The 20,067-nt window shown below is 34.7% G+C and overlaps 1 protein-coding gene across 4 annotated transcripts in view; it reads left to right on the top strand.

Annotated features, from left to right (window-relative positions):
- The window catches only part of NME7 (NME/NM23 family member 7), a 243,502-nt gene that overhangs the window by 49,551 nt on the left and 173,884 nt on the right, over positions 1 to 20,067 (top strand). For all 4 annotated transcript variants that reach the window (XM_036847866.1, XM_036847885.1, XM_036847876.1 and 1 more), the window contains 4 exons: positions 99 to 209; positions 4,000 to 4,050; positions 5,370 to 5,577; positions 16,516 to 16,624. In XM_036847866.1, the coding sequence (XP_036703761.1) occupies positions 99 to 209; positions 4,000 to 4,050; positions 5,370 to 5,577; positions 16,516 to 16,624 (479 nt within the window). The remainder of the gene's footprint in view (positions 1 to 98; positions 210 to 3,999; positions 4,051 to 5,369; positions 5,578 to 16,515; positions 16,625 to 20,067) is intronic.

Here is a 20,067-nt window from a genome sequence, read left to right as displayed (position 1 = left end):
GATCTAGGATTTTTAAGGAAATTACCACTGCTTGGGAATTATAAGTAAAAACTGCCAAACTATTTTTATCTTTAAATTTATTCTTTATTTCTTTATAGAACATTAGCCCTGATTAAACCAGATGCAGTATCAAAAGCAGGAGAAATCATTGAAATAATAAGCAAAGCTGGATTTACTCTAACCAAACTCAAAATGATGACACTTTCAAGGTAAATTTTTTGAGTATTCTCAGTTATGTAATGTCTGGTTCCTTTTTTTAAAAAAAAAATCATCTATCTTTCATGTCATTGTTTAAAAACTTCCACAGAATGACAAAGAATAGTATAGTAATCTTATTAGAATGAGGAAATGGACGACAAAAGGTAATCAGATGCATAAAGGATGATTGAACTCTCAGCAAATAGGAGTTGTCAGGTTATACTATTAACTATGTATTAGACATGAACTCTTCATTGTCTTTCATAACCCCATCTGCTTTTATAACACCAGTGTTTCATAACTGTAATCTCTTCTTTTATACAATGTAACACATTGTATAAAAAGTATAGAAGAAATGAATATTAGATTATTTCTATTTGACAAGGGAATGTTACTGTTGAGATTTTCAAAAGTCATGTGTTTGGAAATGTTTTAGTTCCTTCCAATATATATAATTGGCAGATATACCTATTTACTGCTCTGAAAAGCAAGCCATTCTATCTGACCAGATATTTTCTAAGTTATTTAATGAAAATAAGACTTAGTGTTAGGTAGGGACATTAATGTAGCTGTTAGGCAGGGCTCGACCCAGCAGTTTTCTTAGGGTACTTCGCTGATTTGTGTGTGTTTGTTTGCTTAGGTGTCTTCTCACTGATGTTCCTGGCTCTTTATCCCACAGGATGGTTGCTTTTTTGTCTCTGTGAGAACAGGGACGATGGAGAGCAGTAGAGAGTCAGCGTAGCTTTGATAAGTCTGATCCCTAGAAACCTTAACAAAACATTCTCATTTTTACCCCAGTAATGACATAATTTGAATTTTTCCCCTATGTAAGATCTCCCAGTTTACATATATTCTAGAAAGGCAGGCGTCTTCTATTTCAGAGCACAGAATCTAGAGCCAGATTGCTTGTAACTGCACCGCTTACTAGGTTGTGACTCTGAACAACTTACCTCTGTGCTTCAGTTTCTTCATCTGCAAAACAGAGGTTATAACATCACCTGTATCATGAAGTTGTTATGAGGGTTATGTGAGTTTAATAAAAGTAAAGTGCTTTGAAAAACCGTGGCACATAGTAGGTGTATATAGGTGTTAGCTATGAGTGGTAGTAGTGTAGTACTAGTGATATCACTATTATTTAGTAGAAACAAAGGTCATGATCCTTTATGAGCATAGTTGCATTTGTCCCATTTCTGTCTGTATCGAGAACGCTTGCCCTCATAGCAGGCTATGGGACTGAATTCTGGAGAGATGACTTTGAATAGTTTTAGTGAGATTAAAACTTTTTTATGTCTCTACACTTCCAGTGTTTGATAATTTGGTGTCAAACTTTCCACAATAAAGTTGCCCAAGAAAACTTAACAGCTTTTTAAATTGTTTATAGCACCTCATACATCTCTATTAATATGACTGTCAAGTCTTGGATTTTACCCAACTTAAAAGCTAATAAGTTAGTCTGTTACTCTCTCAGGGATGCTAGCAGAAGACGTGAGACTTCTGAGTCAGAGACAGAGGGCTTGAGTATGGCTCAGTAAACAGCATGAACATCATGTTTCTGTTGGTTCCCTTTGCTTTCATGTCCCATGGGAATAACATGATATGGGCCCGGGTGGATGTTGTACACACAGTTGATTGCATCACCCCTGAGGAGCACTGAACTTAGGTTACCCACTGTTTCATTAACGAGCAGTAAACAAGCCTGCTCTTTGTACTGAAGAGACATGACCTCATCCCTCAAAGTTGCTCATTATAAACATAACTCCAAGAAATGGCTAGGATAAAGAGTAGCTGGGGCCTTGCATTCTTGGCATACCCAATAAGACACGTTAGGAGTGGCAGAGACCCATGGAGGAGTATCTCCCAATGCTTAAATCTTTTCTAAACTTATTTGCTCAAATGTCAGTTCCTCCCTCATGACAGTATCTGAAAGGCAGAAGCTGAGTTCCATCTAACTTTGTACTTCTAGTTCTTGGATCAGTGCCTGATTCAAAGTAGGCACTAAGTAAGTATTTCGTAAAAGAATTAATAGATCTTTGTGACAATGGTGAGTTTCTTTATAAAAACACAACAAAACAAAACATAACAAAATAACAACAAAGAGACTCCTCTAGGTGGTGATGCACTTGTTAATCTTTCTCTCCATCTAAACTTTTTAAGGGAGAAATTAAATAAGAATGATGAGAAAAGAATTCATGAACTCTCATCTTGGTGTCAGGTATAGATTTTCAGTGGAAATAACTATGGGGTCAGTGACATATGAGAAGAAAGCAATAAGATACTTTCAGTAATTAATATTTTTCTTTTCACTGATATTAAACATTATGATTTTTCTTAGTGGTTCATTTGTGTTAAAGTTTAGAATTGGTCATATTAGTAGTCTCGCTGCTAACTCTTCTAAAATACTCCCCACTTGAGGTTTTTTAGACACTCAGTTTTACCTCATTTTAGGCTGCAATACAGAATATCCATATCATTTTTATGAATTCTTTTCCTTACCCGCTAGAATTTTTTTTTTCTGAAGTTGGTAATAGTAAGGTCATAAGCAATCAGAGATTTGGGTTCAAATCTCCCTGTCCTTCTTCCCTTACCAGCACTTTGACCTGGACAAGTTATGTAATCATGCTGAACTTCATTATTTTCAAATGTAAAATGAAGATGATCATACCTATTTCAATATATTGTTATGAGGAATAATAAAATTTAATGTTGGGCATATAATAGCCTCTAGAAAAAATGAGTTTTCTTCCCCTTCCATTTCTTGGGATGAATTTCATTTTCTATACTTGCATAGTATACTTTCATAATCTTTTCATGGCCAAAGAGAATATTTTAGTACACTTGGTTTGAATAAAAGTATATCCTGATATAGCTTATTAAGTGAATTCATTTTGTAATGGGCCTATAAGATCTTAAAGCATTGCATACTAAATTATCAAGCCTGAAAGGTTAATCTTTTGTTAGGGGATACTTTAATTGGCTATTTTAAAAAGTTGATGTTGACATATATTTGTCATATACTGTGAATTCAGTTTAAAGCCTTTGAGAAAACTGTACAAGTTTGAGACACTTGGTTTGATTAACCGAAAAGTCTAAATAACTTTTTAAATCAGTGTAAAAGTCCATTATCCTTTCATTGTTTCTATAGTTGTGGGACTATAAATTTAAAAGTAAATCCCGATTGCCCTTAATAAATTCAGATTTCTGAATATCTCCATATTATCCCTTTTTTGGGGGGATGTAAGTTCAAGGGTTCATTTTTAATACATTAAAAACCAATAAAAATACATTGATATGCATAATTTGTCAAGCAGTTTTTAAAAACACAAGTATATAGTCTTTCTTTTAGAGCGATCTAAGGAAGAAAACTATAACTATTACATTAAAATTCTAGCCTAACCTCTCAAGTTTAAAGCCTGTAGAAGGAGGTAACAAATTTTGAATTTGAAGATGGCTTTGCATTTTTTGATGTAACTTATTTGAACTTTAAAGAACAAATAATTTTTATTGGTCATATGTTAAACTTTGGTTTTAGAATGTTAAAGATGCTAGTGAAAAGGAAGATAGTAGATTTGAACATGAGTAATAAAGTAAGTATTGCCTCTTTTGTTCATTTTAATTTTACATCTTAGCATAGATATCCATACTAGCAAAAATTTGAAAAGAGGGGAGATTTGAGCAGAATGTTTGGTGAAAAGTCCTTAACTCACATACGGATCACATAGAGAATTTCATTATTTTATTAATGTAAGTTAAAATAATTTCCTTACATAATTCTTAACTATTGTCATTTTGATTATTTTATAGGAAAGAAGCAACAGATTTTCATATAGATCATCAGTCAAGGCCCTTTTTAAAGTAGGTACTGAAATTGGGGCTCGTGGGATATAATGGAGGATATCGTGGAAAACTAAAGAGTTATAATTTTACAATTCAAAAATTTGTTACATGAGAATAATTTGTCAAAAAATCCTTAGCAACATCTTGCAACTGCAGAGAGCTTTTTTTCTAAGAATTGTTTTTTTCTCTCCTTTTATTAATTGAAAATTCTCTTATCATTAAATCAACATATTAAACTTTAATCAGAAGCAAATAAAATGCTTTGTTTAAATTATAAGGAGCATAGCTTTCTTTTTAGATTTCAGTAGATTAAAAATAGAGAGATAATTACATTTTATGTTGAATATCTATTGTGTTTTAAACTCTTATTTTAGCATTCTCAATGTATATAAAACATTGTTCAAAGAACCTTTATACGTTAACTAAGTTGTTTGATATACGTTTTGTTCTTTGAAATATAGCGACAAATATGTTAGAAACTGAAACTATGTTCTAAATATTTGGGTTGTATTTAAAGTTAAGTGAATATTGTGCACCTCATATTGCTATTGACAAGGGAGGAATGCTCACTTTTCTAATAAAGAAGGATTAGCCAAGCTGCTGCAATAGAAATGCTATTTGGTGTCCTGTACAGAATAGTGCCTTATTAAAGAAAATTTTTACATAAGAAAATCATTATGGTATCGATTATTTTAAACCAAGCATTATAAAAATGTTCTCAAACCTTGTGTAGAATAGGCATCTACAATTGTCTTGGAAATTATTCTTTGTTATAGTCTTCGTATGTGTTTATAGTAGTACAGCTTCTAGTGTAATGTTTTGTATGTCACTAGACCAACTCAATGCTTATTGACTGAAAATTCATTGTCATTCTTTGAATTCTAATAGATCTACACAAAAATAATTAAGTAAATTCTTACTGCAAATATATTACAATACATCACTCATCACTTTCTCTATTGCGATTTTATTTGACTGCAATGGTAAACCATATGAAAACATAAAGATTCTTCTGTACCTTTCAGAGCAATGCAGAAAGCATAGATCAAAAATTTGCATTTTAAGTCAAAGAAATAGTCTTAGTTCAATGAAAGACTGATTTTTCTGCTAACAGTAATTGACAGCACGAGTGATTTGTAGAGACTCGGGCCACTGTAAGGCACTCAATTTATGAAAATTTTATCTTGCCCATGTAAAATTCACTATGTCCAGTAGTTCTGAGATCATGATCATGAGTATGTGTTGAAATACTCAAATTGTAATATATCCTTGTTGTTAAGAGAGGTACCTAGGTTGATAGAAAAATGAAGCAAATCAATCTTTCACCTGTTTCACAGTGAGCTGATCCAGTTTATCACCAGTGGTCCTGTAATTGCCATGGAGATTTTAAGAGACGATGCTATATGTGAATGGAAAAGACTTCTTGGACCTGCAAACTCTGGACTGGCGCGTACAGATGCTCCTGGAAGCATTAGAGCCCTCTTTGGAACAGATGGCATAAGAAATGCAGCTCATGGCCCTGATTCTTTCGCTTGTGCTGCCAGAGTAAGGTGTTTTTAAACTACTTTAATTCTGTTTTGGTTTTGTTAAATGTTTGATGTCAGAGTAAAGCCTTTTGTCACTGCTGACTTAGGGTGGATTTATACAGGTGGTCAGGCAGTAGAGAAAACCTTTGACCTTTTGCCTAGGATTAACAGTGTTTCAGTGACATGTCTCCTTTGAGAACTGGTAACCTGGTCATGGTCAGAATAAGTTTTCTCCAATTAAAATACTTATTGTCCCATTTTGTTCCAAAGATTTAAATTACTGAGGCTCATCAGTGTATGACTTACTCATCTAAGAATACCAGTTTAAGCCCCTGTGCTTAACCACCACTGTCCACTGAGTATGCTGAAAGTAGTGGCCTACCTTGTTTTCAATATTATAGTCTTTCAGAATATGAAAGTAATGGAAATACTTTTCAGAGAATTTGGAAACTAAGGAAAAGAAAATTTGTCATCAGAAATCCTGCCAGCAATGTTTATAGTTTACCTATTATGTTATATTCCTTCCAAGTCATTCCCATTGATCATTTATATAATTTAAATAGTAAACATCATTTTTACATGGGTTTAATTTTAATTTGATTTTTCTTACTTAATATTATATCATAATATTTTACATGTTACCAGATTACTGTCATAAGAGTGAATTTTACTGGCTGTGGAATAGTCTCTTGCATGGATAAAACATTTAGTTCAGTATTTCCTTACCTTTGGACATTTTGTTAGGTTCTAATTCTTTTCATATTTGTAAATAAGGGTGCATTGATCATGTGATTTCATATTTCATTAATATTTTGGATTATTTTCTGAGGACAGATTTCATATTTGATATTAGGAGAATAAATAGAGTTCAGTGTTTTTTAAAATATCTTAATCTGGGTCCTTTACAAAAGTGATATTTAAAATTACTGTGTGAAATCTTTAGAGAAACTTGTAACTGGCAACCATTTAGTAATACTGTTATTATGGTATTTAAGATATGAATGTAAATTAGTCAAATGGTTTAGTGAGATTCCCATGGGGTCTTGTCAGGGTAAAATTTATGAAATGGTGCAACTATATACTTAACAATTTGTTGTATAAAATACAGTACAAAAAACTATATACTTAAAGCTTATCAAATTGAGTGTGAGTTTTATTTTTGGGAAAGTTACATTATCTTTATACTTCCTGGCTAGGTCATTTAAGGCCATGTAAAAGGTTAAGAGTAATAGCAGGGAACCTTGGAAAGAGAAAAGCTTTATGCAAAATATTTAAAGCACCTGAAATCACAGAGGAATATGAATTTTTTTGTGTGACTTTACATTTGTTGTTTAAAGTCTGAATTAGTTGCCATATAACAATGGCCTAGTAACAGTGCTCTTGCAAATATTACCTTGGATTAATAGGTGGGACAGATACGACAACCTGTACAGGGAGAAAGAGAAAGCAAAGGCATGGGATTACTCACTTTCACTAAGATACATTTAAATGACAATCTTTATATTCTTTGCCTTAAATACATATTCAGCATATGTAGATGAGTACTTGAAAAACTTGTGTTTACATTTTTAAAAACTGAGCAAAAAAGAAAATTAGAGAAGTTGAGACAAAAATAATTGGTCAAATAATTGGTTAAACTAGAGGTAAAACAATTTAGCATTGCTTTTTTTTAAACATCTTTACTGGAGTATAATTGCTTTACAATGGTGTGTTAGTTTCTGCTTTATAACCAAGTGAATCAGCTATACATATACATATATCCCCATATCTCCTCCCTCTTGCGTCTCCCTCCCATCCTCCCTATCTCACCCCTCTAGGTGGTCACAATGCACCGAGCTGATCTCCCTGTGCTATGCTGTTGCTTCCCACTAGCAATCTATTTTACATTTGGTAGTATATATAAGTCCATGCCACTCTCTCACTTCCTCCCAGCTTACCCATCCCCCTCCCCGTGTCCTCAAGTCCATTCTCTACGTCTGTGTTTTTATTCCTGTCCTGCCCCTAGGTTCTTCAGAACAATTTTTATTTTTTTTAGATTGCATATATATGTGTTAGCATATGGTATTTGTTTTTCTCTTTCTGACTTACTTCACTCTGTATGACAGACTCTAGGTCCATCCACCTCACTACAAATAACTCAATTTCGTTTCTTTTTATGGCTGAGTAATATTCCATTATACATATGTGCCATATCTTCTTTATCCACTCATCTGTCGATGGACACTTAGGTTGCTTCTGTGTCCAGGCTATTGTAAATAGAGCTGCAATGAACATTGTGGCATGACTCTTTTTGAATTATGGTTTTCTCAGGGTATATGCCCAGTAGTGGGATTGCTGGGTCATATGGTAGTTCTATTTTTAGTTTTTTAAGGAACCTCCATACTGTTCTCCATACTGGCTGTATCAATTTACAATCCCACCAACAGTGCAAGAGGTTTCCCTTTTCTCCACACCCTCTCCAGCATTTATTGTTTGTAGATTTTTTGATGATGGCCATTCTGAATGGTGTGAGGTGATACCTCATTGTAGTTTTGATTTGCATTTCTCTAAAGATTACAGATGTGGAGCATCCTTTCATGTGTTTGTTGGCAATCTGTTTATCTTCTTTGGAGAAATGTCTATTTAGGTCTTCTGCCCATTTTTGGATTGGGTTGTTTGTTTTTTTGATATTGAGCAGCATGGGCTGCTTGTAAATTTTGGAGATTAATCCTTTGTCAGTTACTTCATTTGCAAATATTTTCTCCCATTCTGAGGGTTGTCTATTTGTCTTGTTTATGGTTTCCTTTGCTGTGCCAAAGTTTTAACTTTCATTAGGTCCCATTTGTTTATTTTTGTTTTTATTTCCATTTCTCTAGGAGGTGGGTCAAAAAGGATCTTGCTGTGATTTATGTCATAGAGTGTTCTGCCTGTTTTCCTCTAAGAGTTTTATAGTGTCTGGCCTTACATTTAGGGCTTTAATCCATTTTGAGTTTATTTTTGTGTATGGTGTTAGGGAGTGTTCTAATTTCTTTCTTTTACATGTAGCTGTCCAGTTTTCCCAGCACCATTTATTGCAGAGGCTGTCTTTTCTACATTGTATATTCTTGCCTCCTTCATCAAAGATAAGGTGACCATATGTGTGTGGCTTTATCTCTGCGCTTTCTGTCCTGTTCCATTGGTCTATGTTTCTGTTTTTGTGCCAGTACCATACTGTCTTATGTACTGTAGCTTTGTAGTATAGCCTGAAATCCAGGCACCTGATTCCTCCAGCTCCGTTTTTCTTTCTAAAGATTGCTTTGTCTATTTGGGGACTTTGGTGTTTCCATACAAATTGTGAAATTTTTTGTTGTAGTTCTGTGAAAAATGCCATTGGTAGTTTGATAGGGATGCATTGAATCTGTAGATTGCTTTGAGTAGTATAGTCATTTTCACAATGTTGATTCCTCCAATCAAAGAACATGGTATATCTCTCCATCTGTTTGTATCATCTTTGATTACTTTCATGAGTGTCTTATAGTTTTCTGCATACAGGTCTTTTGTCTCCTTAGGTAGGTTTATTCCTAGGTATTTTATTCTTTTTGTTGAAATGGTAAATGGGAGTGTTTACTTAATTTCTCTTTTAGATTTTTCATCATTAGTGTATAGGAATTCAAGACATTTCTGTGCATTAATTTTGTATCCTGCTACTTTACCAGATTCATTGATTAGCTCTAGTAGTTTTCTGGTGGCATCTTTAGGATTCTCTGTGTATGGTATATGTCATCTGCAAACAGTGACAGCTTTACTTCTTCTTTTCCGATTTGGATTCCTTTTACTTATTTTTCTTCTCTGATTGCTGTGGCTAAAACTTCCAAAACTATGTTGAATAATAGTGGTGAGAGTGGGCAACCTTGTCTTGTTCCTGATCTTAGTGGAAATGGTTTCAATTTTTCACAGTTGAGAATGATGTTGGCTGTGGGTTTGTTATCTATGGCCTTTATTATGTTGAGGTAGGTTCCCTCTATGCCTCCTTTCTGGAGGGTTTTTATCATAAATGGGTGTTGAATTTTGTTGAAAGCTTTTTCTGCATCTTTTGAGATGATCATATTGTTTTTCTCCTTCAGTTTGTTAATATGATTTATCACATCGATTGATTTGCGTATTCTGAAGAACCCTTGCATCCTGGGATAAACCCCACTTGATCATGGTGTATGATCCTTTTAATGTGCTGTTGGATTCTGTTTGCTAGTATTTTGTTGAGGATTTTTGCATCTGTGTTCATCAGTGATATTGACCTGTAGTTTTCTTTGTTTGTGACATCTTTGTCTGGTTTTGGTATCAGGGTGATGGTGGCCTCGTAGAATGAATTTTGGAGTGTTCCTCCCTCTGCTATATTTTGGAAGAGTTTGAGAAGGATAGTTGTTAGTTCTTCTCTAAATGTTTGATAGAATTTGCCTGTGAAGCCATCTGGTCCTGGGCTTTAGTTTGTTGGAAGATTTTTAATGACAGTCTCAATTTCAGTGCTTGTGATTGGTCTGTTTATATTTTCTATTTCTTTCTGGTTCAGTCTTGGAAGGTTGTGCTTTTCTAAGAATTTTTCTATTTCATCCAGGTTTTCCATTTTATTGGCATATAGTTGCTTGTAGTAATCTCTCATGATCCTTTGTATTTCTGCAGTGTCAGTTGTTACTTCTCCTTTTTCATTTCTAATTCTGTTGATTTGAGTCTTCTCCCTTTTTTACTTGATGAGTCTGGCTAATGTTTTATCAATTTTGTTTATCTTCTCAAAGAACCAGCTTTAATTTTATTGATCTTTGCTATTGTTTCCTTCATTTCTTTTTCATTTATTTCTGATGTGATCTTTATGATTTCTTTCCTTCTGTTAACTTTGGGGTTTTTTTGTTCTTCTTTCTCTAATTGCTTTAGGTGTAAAGTGAGGTTGTTTATTTGAGATGTTTCTTGTTTCTTGAGGTAGGATTGTCTTGCTATAAACTTCTGTCTTAGAACTGCTTTTGCTGCATCCCATAGGTTTTGGATCCTCGTGTTTTCATTGTCATTTGTTTCTAGGTATTTTTTGATTTCCTCTTTGATTTCTTCAGTGAGCTCTTGGTTATTAAGTAGTGTATTGTTTAACTTCCATGTGTTTGTATTTTTTACAGATGTTTTCCTGTAATTGATATGTAGTCTCATAGCATTGTGGTTGGAAAAGATACTTGATACAACTTCAATTTTCTTAAATTTACCAAGGCTTGATTTGTGACCCTAGATATGATATATACTGGAGAATGTTCCATGAGCACTTGAGAAGAAAGTGTATTCTGTTGTTTTTGGATGGAATGTCCTATAAATATCAACTAAGTCCATCTTGTTTAATGTGTCATTTAATGCTTGTGTTTCCGTATTTATTTTCATTTTGGATGATCTGTCCATTGGTGAAAGTGGGATGTTAAAGTCCCCTACTACGATTGTGTTGCTGTCGATTTCCCCTTTTATGGCTGTTAGCATTTGCCTTATGTATTGAGGTGCTCCTATGTTGGGTGCATAAATATTCACATTGTTATATCTTCTTCTTGGATCGATCCCTTAATCATTATGTAGTGTCCTTCCTTGTCTCTTCTAATAGTCTTTATTTTAAAGTGTATTTTGTCTGATATGAGAATTGCTACTCCAGCTTTCTTTTGATTTCCATTTGCATGGAATATCTTTTTCCATTCCTTCACTTTCAGTCTGTATGTGTCCCTAGGTCTGAAGTGGGTCTCTTGTAGACAACATACATATGGGTCTTGTTTTGTTTCCATTCAGCCAGTCTTTGTCTTTTGGTTGGAGCATTTAGTCCATTTACATTTAAGGTAGTTATTGATATGTATGTTCCTATTACCATTTTCTTAATTGTTTTGGGTTTGTTATTGTAGGTCTTTTCCTTCTCTTGTGTTTCCTGCCTAGAGAAGTTCCTTTAGCATTTGTTGTAAAGGTGGTTTGGTGGTGCTGAACTCTCTTAGCTTTTGCTTGTCTCTAAAGGTTTTAATTTTGCCGTCAAATCTGAATGAGATCCTTGCTGGGTAGAGTAATCTTGGTTGTAGGTTTTTCCTTTTCATCACTTTAAATATGTCCTGCCACTCCCTTCTGGCTTGCAGAGTTTTTGCTGAGAGATCAGCTGTTAACCTTATGGGGATTCCCTTGTATGTTATTTGTTGTTTTTCCCTTGCTGCTTTTAATATTTTTTCTTTGTATTTAATTTTTGATAGTTTGATTAATATGTGTCTTGGCGTGTTTATCCTTGGATTTATCCTGTATTGGACTCTCTGCACTTCCTGAACTTGATTAACCATTTCCTTTTCCATATTAGGGAAGTTTTCATCTATAATCTCTTGAAATACTTTCCCAGTCCCTTTCTTTTTCTCTTCTTCTTCTGGGACTCATATAATTCGAGTGTTGGTATGTTTAATGTTGTCCCAGAGGTCTCTAAGACTGTTCTCAATTCTTTTCATTCTTTTTTCTTTATTCTGCTCTGTGGTAGTTATTTCCAATATTTTATCTTCCAGGTCACTTATCTGTTCTTCTGCCTTAGTTATTCTGCTATTGCTTCCTTGTACAGAATTTTAAATTTCATTTATTGTGTTGTTCATCATTGTTTGTTTGCTCTTTAGTTCTTCTAGGTCCTTGTTAAACGTTTATTGTATTTTCTCCATTCTATTTCCAAGTTTTGGATCATCTTTTCTCTCATTAGTCTGAATTCTTTTTCAGATAGACTGCCTATTTCCTCTTCATTTGTTTGGTCTGCTGGGTTTTTACCTTTTTCCTTCATCTGCTGTGTGTCTCTCTGTCTTCTCATTTTGCTTATCTTACTGTGTTTGGGGTCTCCTTTTCTCAGGCTGCAGGTTTGTAGTTCCTGTTGTTTTTGGTGTCTTCCCCCATTGGCTAAGGTTAGTTTAGTGGGTTGTGTAGGTTTCCTGGTGGAGGGAACTAGTGCCTGTGTTCTGGTGTATGAGGCTGGATTTTGTCTCTCTGGTAGGCAGAACCACATCTGGTGGTGTGTTTTTGGGTGTCTGTGACCTTATTATGATTTTAGCCAGCCTCTCTGCTAATGGGTTGTGTTCTCTGTTGTGTTCCTGTCTTGCTAGCTGTTTGGCATAGGGTATCCAGCCCTGTAGCTTGCTGGTCGTTGAGTGGAGCTGGGTCTTAGCGTTGAGATGGAGGTCTCTGGGAGAGCTTTTGCCATTTGATATTATGTGGAGCTGGCAGGTCTCTGGTGGACCAATGTCCTGAACTTGGCTTTCCCACCTCAGAGGCACAGGCCTGACACCTGGCCGGAGCACCAAAACCCTGTCAGCCACACTGCTCAGAATAAAAGGGGGAAAAACAGAAAGAAACAAAGAAAAAAATAATAAAATAAAATAGTTATTAAAATAAAAAATAATTATGAAAAATAAAAAAAATTAAAAAATTAAAAATAATTAGTAAGAATTAAAAAAATTAATAAGTAATTTAAAAAGAAAGCAAAAAGAAAAGAAAGAACAGAGCACCCAAAGCAAAAAAGAAATCCACCAATGATAACAAGTGGTAAAAACTATACTTAAGAAAAAAGAACAGACAGACAGAACCCTAGGACAAATGGTAAAAGCAAAGCTATACAGACAAAATCACAGAAAGAAGCATACACATATACACTCACAAAAAGAGAAAAAGGAAAAATGTATATATATCTATATATAAAAAAAAGCAGGAAGAGAGCAACCAAATCAATAAACAAATCTACCAATGATATTAAACTCTAAATACTAAACTATGATAAGCAGAAAACCAGAAACAAATTAGATGCAGAAAGCAAACCCCAAGTTCCACATGTAGATGTATTTCTAATATATTTGTGGGGAGGAAGGTGATCTCCACGTCTTACCCCTCCACCATCTTGAAGGTCTCCCCTCTAGCATAGCTTTTTACATCTGAAAGAAAGATGATAGAAAAAGTTCAGGACTTTGGAGTCAGTATGACCTGGATTTGAATCATGACTTTGCCACTTGCTAACTTGCAAGGACTTGTTTCTTAACCTTTCTGAGTCTCTGTGTCTATATAAATTCTACAAATGTTAAATAAAATGTTTCTGAATTTCAGTCATTCCAAACTATTTATTGAGAAGCTACTGTGAAAAAAGCAAAGTCCTGACTCATGGAGCTTATAGCTTTTCTGATGGGGGGATGTCAGATAGTAAATAAATAGACCTATAACTCTGATGTCTATTAGTAATTCCTCTGAAGAAAATAAAGCAGGGGAAGGACATAGAAAAAGACCAGGATTGTGTGTGGAGTAGTGGTGTTGAATGCTATTAAATATAGCATATAGAGAGTCCTTATAATATCTGGTTTGAGGAGCGATCAGAAAGAAGTGAGGGAGAAATCCAAGCAAATGTCTGGGGGAAAGAGTGTTCCAGCAAGTAAGGGAACAATACATGCAAAAACTCTGAGGTGGGAACATATTTGCTATGTTCAAGGAACAGTGAGGAGGTGAGGCCAGTGATGCTGGGGCAGAAATGTGTTTCATGGAAGTAGCTGGAGATTAGGTCACATATAGCCAGGGTCCAGGTCACATAAGGCCTTGTAGGATATCTAGGAGTTTGAAATTCATTCTGAATGAGATAGGAGGTCGTGGAGGGCTCTGTGCAGAGGAGTGACATGATCTGTTTTTATTAGTTTCATTCTGACTGCTGTGTTAATAATAGACCAGGCAGGGTAGGGGTACTTGTGTTGTGGGAAAAGTTGGAATGGGAGATCAGTTAGGAGTTTAGTGCAGTCATTAAATGGAGAGATGGTGGTGGCATGTCACATGGACCAAGGTGACAGATGTGGAGGTAGGTGGTTGGATTCTGGTTATATTTTAAAGGACTTCCTGATAGATTGGACAGGTGGAGAGGAATCAAGAATCACTGTGTTCTTTGTTTTTGCTTTTTGTTATTTATTTTTGGCTTGTGCAATTGAAGGATAAGGAAAAGGGTGGGATTGAACAGATTTATGGGAGACAGTGGAAATTCGAAGTCTGTTTTGGATGTTTTAAATATGAAATGTCTGTAAGTGGTAGATAGATATGGATGTGGAGTTTAGGGAGGAGGTTGGGCTGGAGGTTAAAATGTAGGAGACATCAGAATACAGGTAGCATTTAAAGCCATGGGACTTGAGGGCCTCAACAAGGGAGTGACAAGAGGTAGAACAGTGACAATAGATAGTACTAGACCCCTCTCTAGTACTTAGGGGTCTGCCAAAGGGGAGAAAATCATCAAAGGAGACTGAAAAGGAGCAGTGGGAAGAAAACCAGGTGATGAAAGCATTCCAGGATGTAGGGATCAATTGTGTCAAATGCTGTTGGGTCAGGTAAGTTGAGGTCTGAGAATTAACCAGGGGACTTGGCAATGTGGAGGTGATTAGGGATTTTCATGAATAGCCTTTGTGGAATGAAAGCCTAATTAGTTGTAAGTTTAAGAGGAAATGGAAGAGAAGAAGTAAAGACAGAGAATAAAGACATCTCTTTTGAGGAGTTTTGTTGCAAGGAAGCAGAGAAAGGGGAACTGTAGACGGGACATGCCCTTTTGCATGCCAGTTTGCAACCCTCTACCATGCCGTCTTGTCACACCAGGTTTACTTCATTCACTCATTGATTACCTACCAGGACCCTGTAGGTATCTGAGTTTTCACCTGTACCTTACACGTTCTCTGAGAACATGTAATCAAAGCATCTGGTACAGGACTACAAGCGGTAGTTGCTGTTACTGATCAAGAAGAGTAATAAGCAAAGGCAGCAATGCGATAGAAAGATACTTGTCTAAGGAATGGAACATTTTAATTCTAAAGTGTCATTAACCCCAGAATCACTCAAGTATATACGCTACGATTTGAACATTTCCTCATCTTCCCGAGATCGTTTTTTTTTTTTTAATGAACACCAGTGTGGTACACTAACACATCCTACGATCTTTCAATTTTTAAATTCAGTGAAAAGTGAGTATTTACTTTGAGCTATTTGTTTTAGATGCTAAAGGACCTACATGGCTATGCAAGTTAGTTCTTTTCTTCAAATTTATAATTCATGGGGGGCAATTACCAAAATAACCACAACTTTGGAGGAGTACAGTGTACTGATTGGGGTGCATCAAAATGGGCTCCTGGGGGAGGTAATATTTAAAGTGACCCTTTACATGTTGGTATGGTTCTTTGGGACAGAGGGCTTTGTAGGGAATAGAAATAATAGTAAAAGCTTAGAAGCAGGAAAGCATATGTCTAAATAGTTTACTGATTAGTGTGGCCATCTTTGTGGCTAGTTCAAATTGCTGGGTGGTTATTTTAATGAACTATGTGCAAAGCAAATAGCACAGCCTGAATCTGGTTATAAAATAAGGTTCATGTGATTTGACTTTAGCACTATATGTAGTTAATTAGTTTTAACTAACTGTAGCTCTGATTCTTGAATACTAATCTGTTTCTATAAAGATTTCCTAATTTTTAATTGAATTTTGCATATTTTAATGAAAAGTTTAAAATTGGACCTGTGTCTCATAAACTGATGCTTTGGGTAAAATAAGAACTTTATATTGATTACTTCCAATATTCAAAATATGTTAAGACATTCTCAGCTTTAATCCTGAGACAGAATGATACATATCGTCATTGCTTTAATACTTCTTTATATGTTCTTTTAAGACTTAAAACAAGGTTCAGTTAGTCTTTGTAAAAAGCATTTGTAGAAAATTTGAAGAAAATAATTTATGTTGTGAAACTTTAAAAGTAATTGCATAGTTCTTCTCCTCTCACGTAAATATCCTAGGAATTTGAGAAGAGATTGTAGCGGAGCAGGACCCTCTGGGGCCTTCCTGAGGCAGACACTTCCCCCATATCCTCTGCTTTAGCTCCTCTCTGAAGTACCTGGATAATAGTATCCTGTGCACATTTCCTGAGTTGTTTTACAGATGTGTAACAAGATTCCATGTGCCAAAGTCATTTCTCTCTGTCTTTAGGAAATGGAGTTATTTTTTCCTTCGAGTGGAGTTTGTGGGCCAGCAAACACTGCTAAATTTACCAGTTGTACTACTTGTTGCATTGTTAAGCCCCATGCCATCAGTGAAGGTAAGTGCTGTGTTGAATACAATATAGCCAATACATTTTGCTAATAGAAGCTTATTTTGTTAATGTTTGTTTTTTCTTGATACATTTTATATATAGAAATTAAAGTATAATTTTAATATTTCCATTCATGTTTTTTGAAGGCACATGAATAAAGGTGACATAATATGAGGGCAAAATCTATCTGAATCTATATCTTTCTCTTTGTATCTGAGCATTTCTAAAAGGTGTTCCTTGGGTTGCTGATTATGGTCATGCTCGTCCTGTTACTGGTCTTGATTCCTTGACTTTTACTCTGCCTCCTCTCCTCCCAACCACATAACTGTGATTCACTTAATTCACTTAAACAGCACTCCTAATCTAAAACAATATCTACCATATCTGCAGTATGCCCTTTCTGAGAAAGCTATAGAAACTTCTTTTGGTTCTCTGTATCTGAAACAAAGTTCTTTGACTGATATGTGTGTGTGTGTGTGTGTGTGTGTGTGTGAGTGAGAGAGAGAGAGAGAGAGAGTTTGTACGTTTTTTTCTTCATTTTCCTTCATCTGTTTGTTTTAGTCTGCTCAATGTGTTTTTGTCAGCCATCCCAAATCCTTTGGAAATGAGATGGGGAATAATTTAAAAGATCATCCTTAAAAAACTAGAATATACTAAATAATAGATGAATGAATGGATTTTTAAAAATTTCGTTTTCTAAATATTATATAGGTTTAAATAATTTTTAGTCTTTAAAGATTAAAACTATATTTCATATACCCATATTTGATATATAACAGTAGAGGCATATGAGTTAAAGTATAAGAAATTTTTGTTAAATCTAGTCAGATGGCAGAATACTTTATTTAAACTTTGACATTTCAAGGCATTTTTTCCTTTTTTTTTAAAACCTCAATTTTAGGGCTGCTTTAAAACCATTCTGAAATGTGTAATTAACCCAATTCAGCTTAAACTGTGGTTACAATTAAATATAGTTTGAAGTTTCATGTTGAATTTATGATTAGCTTTACTTGGCCCCCTTTCAATTACTGGTTTATGTTTCTTTTTCTGTAATGATCTGATTTCCTGGTATATTTAATTTCACCTGTGGTCTAGAAAAAGAGATTTTTAAAAGAGGAGTTATGAAGAGAGCAGCTGAAATGGAACAGGGAATGTTATCTTCTATTGATTGTCCACTCCCCCAAAGAAGGCCTGAATGGCTTGTTGATTAAGCAAGACTGAGTTTACTGCCTACTGCAGTAAGGAGATCACACCTGGATGGAGTCTTAGTGGACTTCACAATGGAGAGGTCATGGGCAGATATTGTAGAATTTCAGGTGTGACCTTGAGATATGTAAGGTGGGTCTGTCAATGCAGTGATATGATTGAAATGGGGCAAAATTTATGACATAATAGTTTAGAATTAGTAGAAACAGTGAGGCAAGGATTTTAACCAAGTCTTAAAAGTATGCAACTGTTTGATGAGTGAGTTATTTGCCCAGTTGAGGGAATATTGTGAAAAGGGAACTGTTTGAATAGACTATTGTTGAGATAAATGGACTTTTGGGAGGTTCCTGAAGTGAACAATGAAGTTATTTAATGATTTACAGCTTTATCTTTGTGGGTAATAATTTCTTGGCACAAATGATAATGTCATGTGGATGTAGGCGGCCTTAATTCTTAGTCCTTTAGTTAATTTACATGGATGCGGTGATTCACTTCTGACTTCTAAGAGAGCTAGAAAAAAAGAGCTTAGTTTGTGGAATAGATGGTGGAAGAAAATAATAGGATATACTAGGGTATTTGCAGTCTTTTTACATATGTAGATTGAAATATATTTTGTCATTTGGGGACTCAGGTTTTAAAAGGGAAGAAAAACAAGGTGAATTTTTCTGGTTTTTTTCTAATTTAAAAATTATGCAATGTGTTTGTTTTTGATGTCCTTAGTATTATTTATATGTAGTTAGTTTAATTCCATTGATAAAATGAATTATTTTTACTCTGAAATCAGGCTGTGTAGGTTTGTATTCTGGCTCCGCTACTTACTAGCCATGAGGATGTTGGATAAGTTACTTAACCCCTTTGTACCTTGTTTCCTCCTCTATAAGATGAGAATAATTGTATACCTTCTTCACAAGGTAATTGTAAGGTTTAAATGCACTTAATGTAATGGTTAGATGACTAAATGATTAAATGTAGAGATTAATGTCCTAAGCAGTGCCCAGCACTTACTTAAGTGCTACATATGTGTTAGACATTATTACTATTATGATTACTACTCTATTACTACTACCACTACTACTAATATCATTATCTTTTAATTTTTAACTAAAGGTGAATGACTCCTTAGAAACAAAGCAATAGTTTAAAATATTAACAAAATCCATCATCCATCATCCACAGAAAGAAAGAAAATCGCTATTAGTGTGTAAGGAACAAAATACTTTATTTTTCTTAAAGTCTGGGTCTAACTTAAGCCCATGAAGTAGGATCATTGCTTCCATCTAGTCGATTCAGCAGCTATCAGCAATTACATATTCTGATCGTCCATTACGGTTGGCACTGGGCAGGAGGTGGTAGCTAAATGTGGGAGAGCTGCTTTTGCACTTGTAATGGCCAAAAAATTAGCCTTTTGAAGTATTAGAACCCTGAAGTTTTGTTGGAAATTTTCCTTTCTTATAACAGATTTCTGCATTAAACGATTTTACTGCATTGTATCATTTTAGTTTCCTCCTCAGTAAAATGAGTCACGATGGTTTAAAAAGTTTCCTCTCAGCCTTTAAACCCAGATATTCTATTATTCTGTGAAACTGTATTGAAAATTCTTATAAAAGAAAGTTTTATAAAAGAAAATCCTAGATCAGGGAATCAGCAGACTATAGCCATTGGGCTAAGTCGGGCATTCTGCCCGGTTTTATAAATAAAGTTTTACTGGAACACAGCCATACTCATTTCTGGATTATCTATGGCTGCTTTTATTGCTACAATAGTAGGGTTGAGTAGTTGTGACAGATACAGTAAAACTTGAAAAGCCTAAAACATTAACTGTCTGACCCTTTACAGAAAAAGTTTCCTGACCTCTGTTATAGAGTGTATATTTTTAAATTGGTTCTGCCTAAATTTTAGCATATGTACTTAACTCTAAATTTTATTAATAAAATTTAAACTTGTTCACTCTGTCCAAATTTTTCCAAAGACAAAGACTTTAGAATGCTTTAAGCAGCCGCTGAAATCTTCTTTTCCCATCTTCCAAGTTATTGCTGAGAGAATGTTCTTCTTTTTTAATTTTAAATAACTTTATTGATGTATAATTTATATAACATAAAATGCACACATTCTAATTGTACATTTCTGGCACTGTAATACAGTGTCTAAAACTCTTAGAGTTAAGAAGTCCTTCTTAATGGATAAACTTGGTCCTGGTTGATGTCTCCTTGCAGACATTTAGAGGATGAGTAGTTTTGATTGTT

Source organism: Balaenoptera musculus, chromosome 1 (genome assembly GCF_009873245.2).
Source record: "Balaenoptera musculus isolate JJ_BM4_2016_0621 chromosome 1, mBalMus1.pri.v3, whole genome shotgun sequence".
Lineage (NCBI taxonomy): Eukaryota > Metazoa > Chordata > Mammalia > Artiodactyla > Balaenopteridae > Balaenoptera > Balaenoptera musculus.
This window is presented reverse-complemented; position numbering and strand designations above follow the sequence as displayed.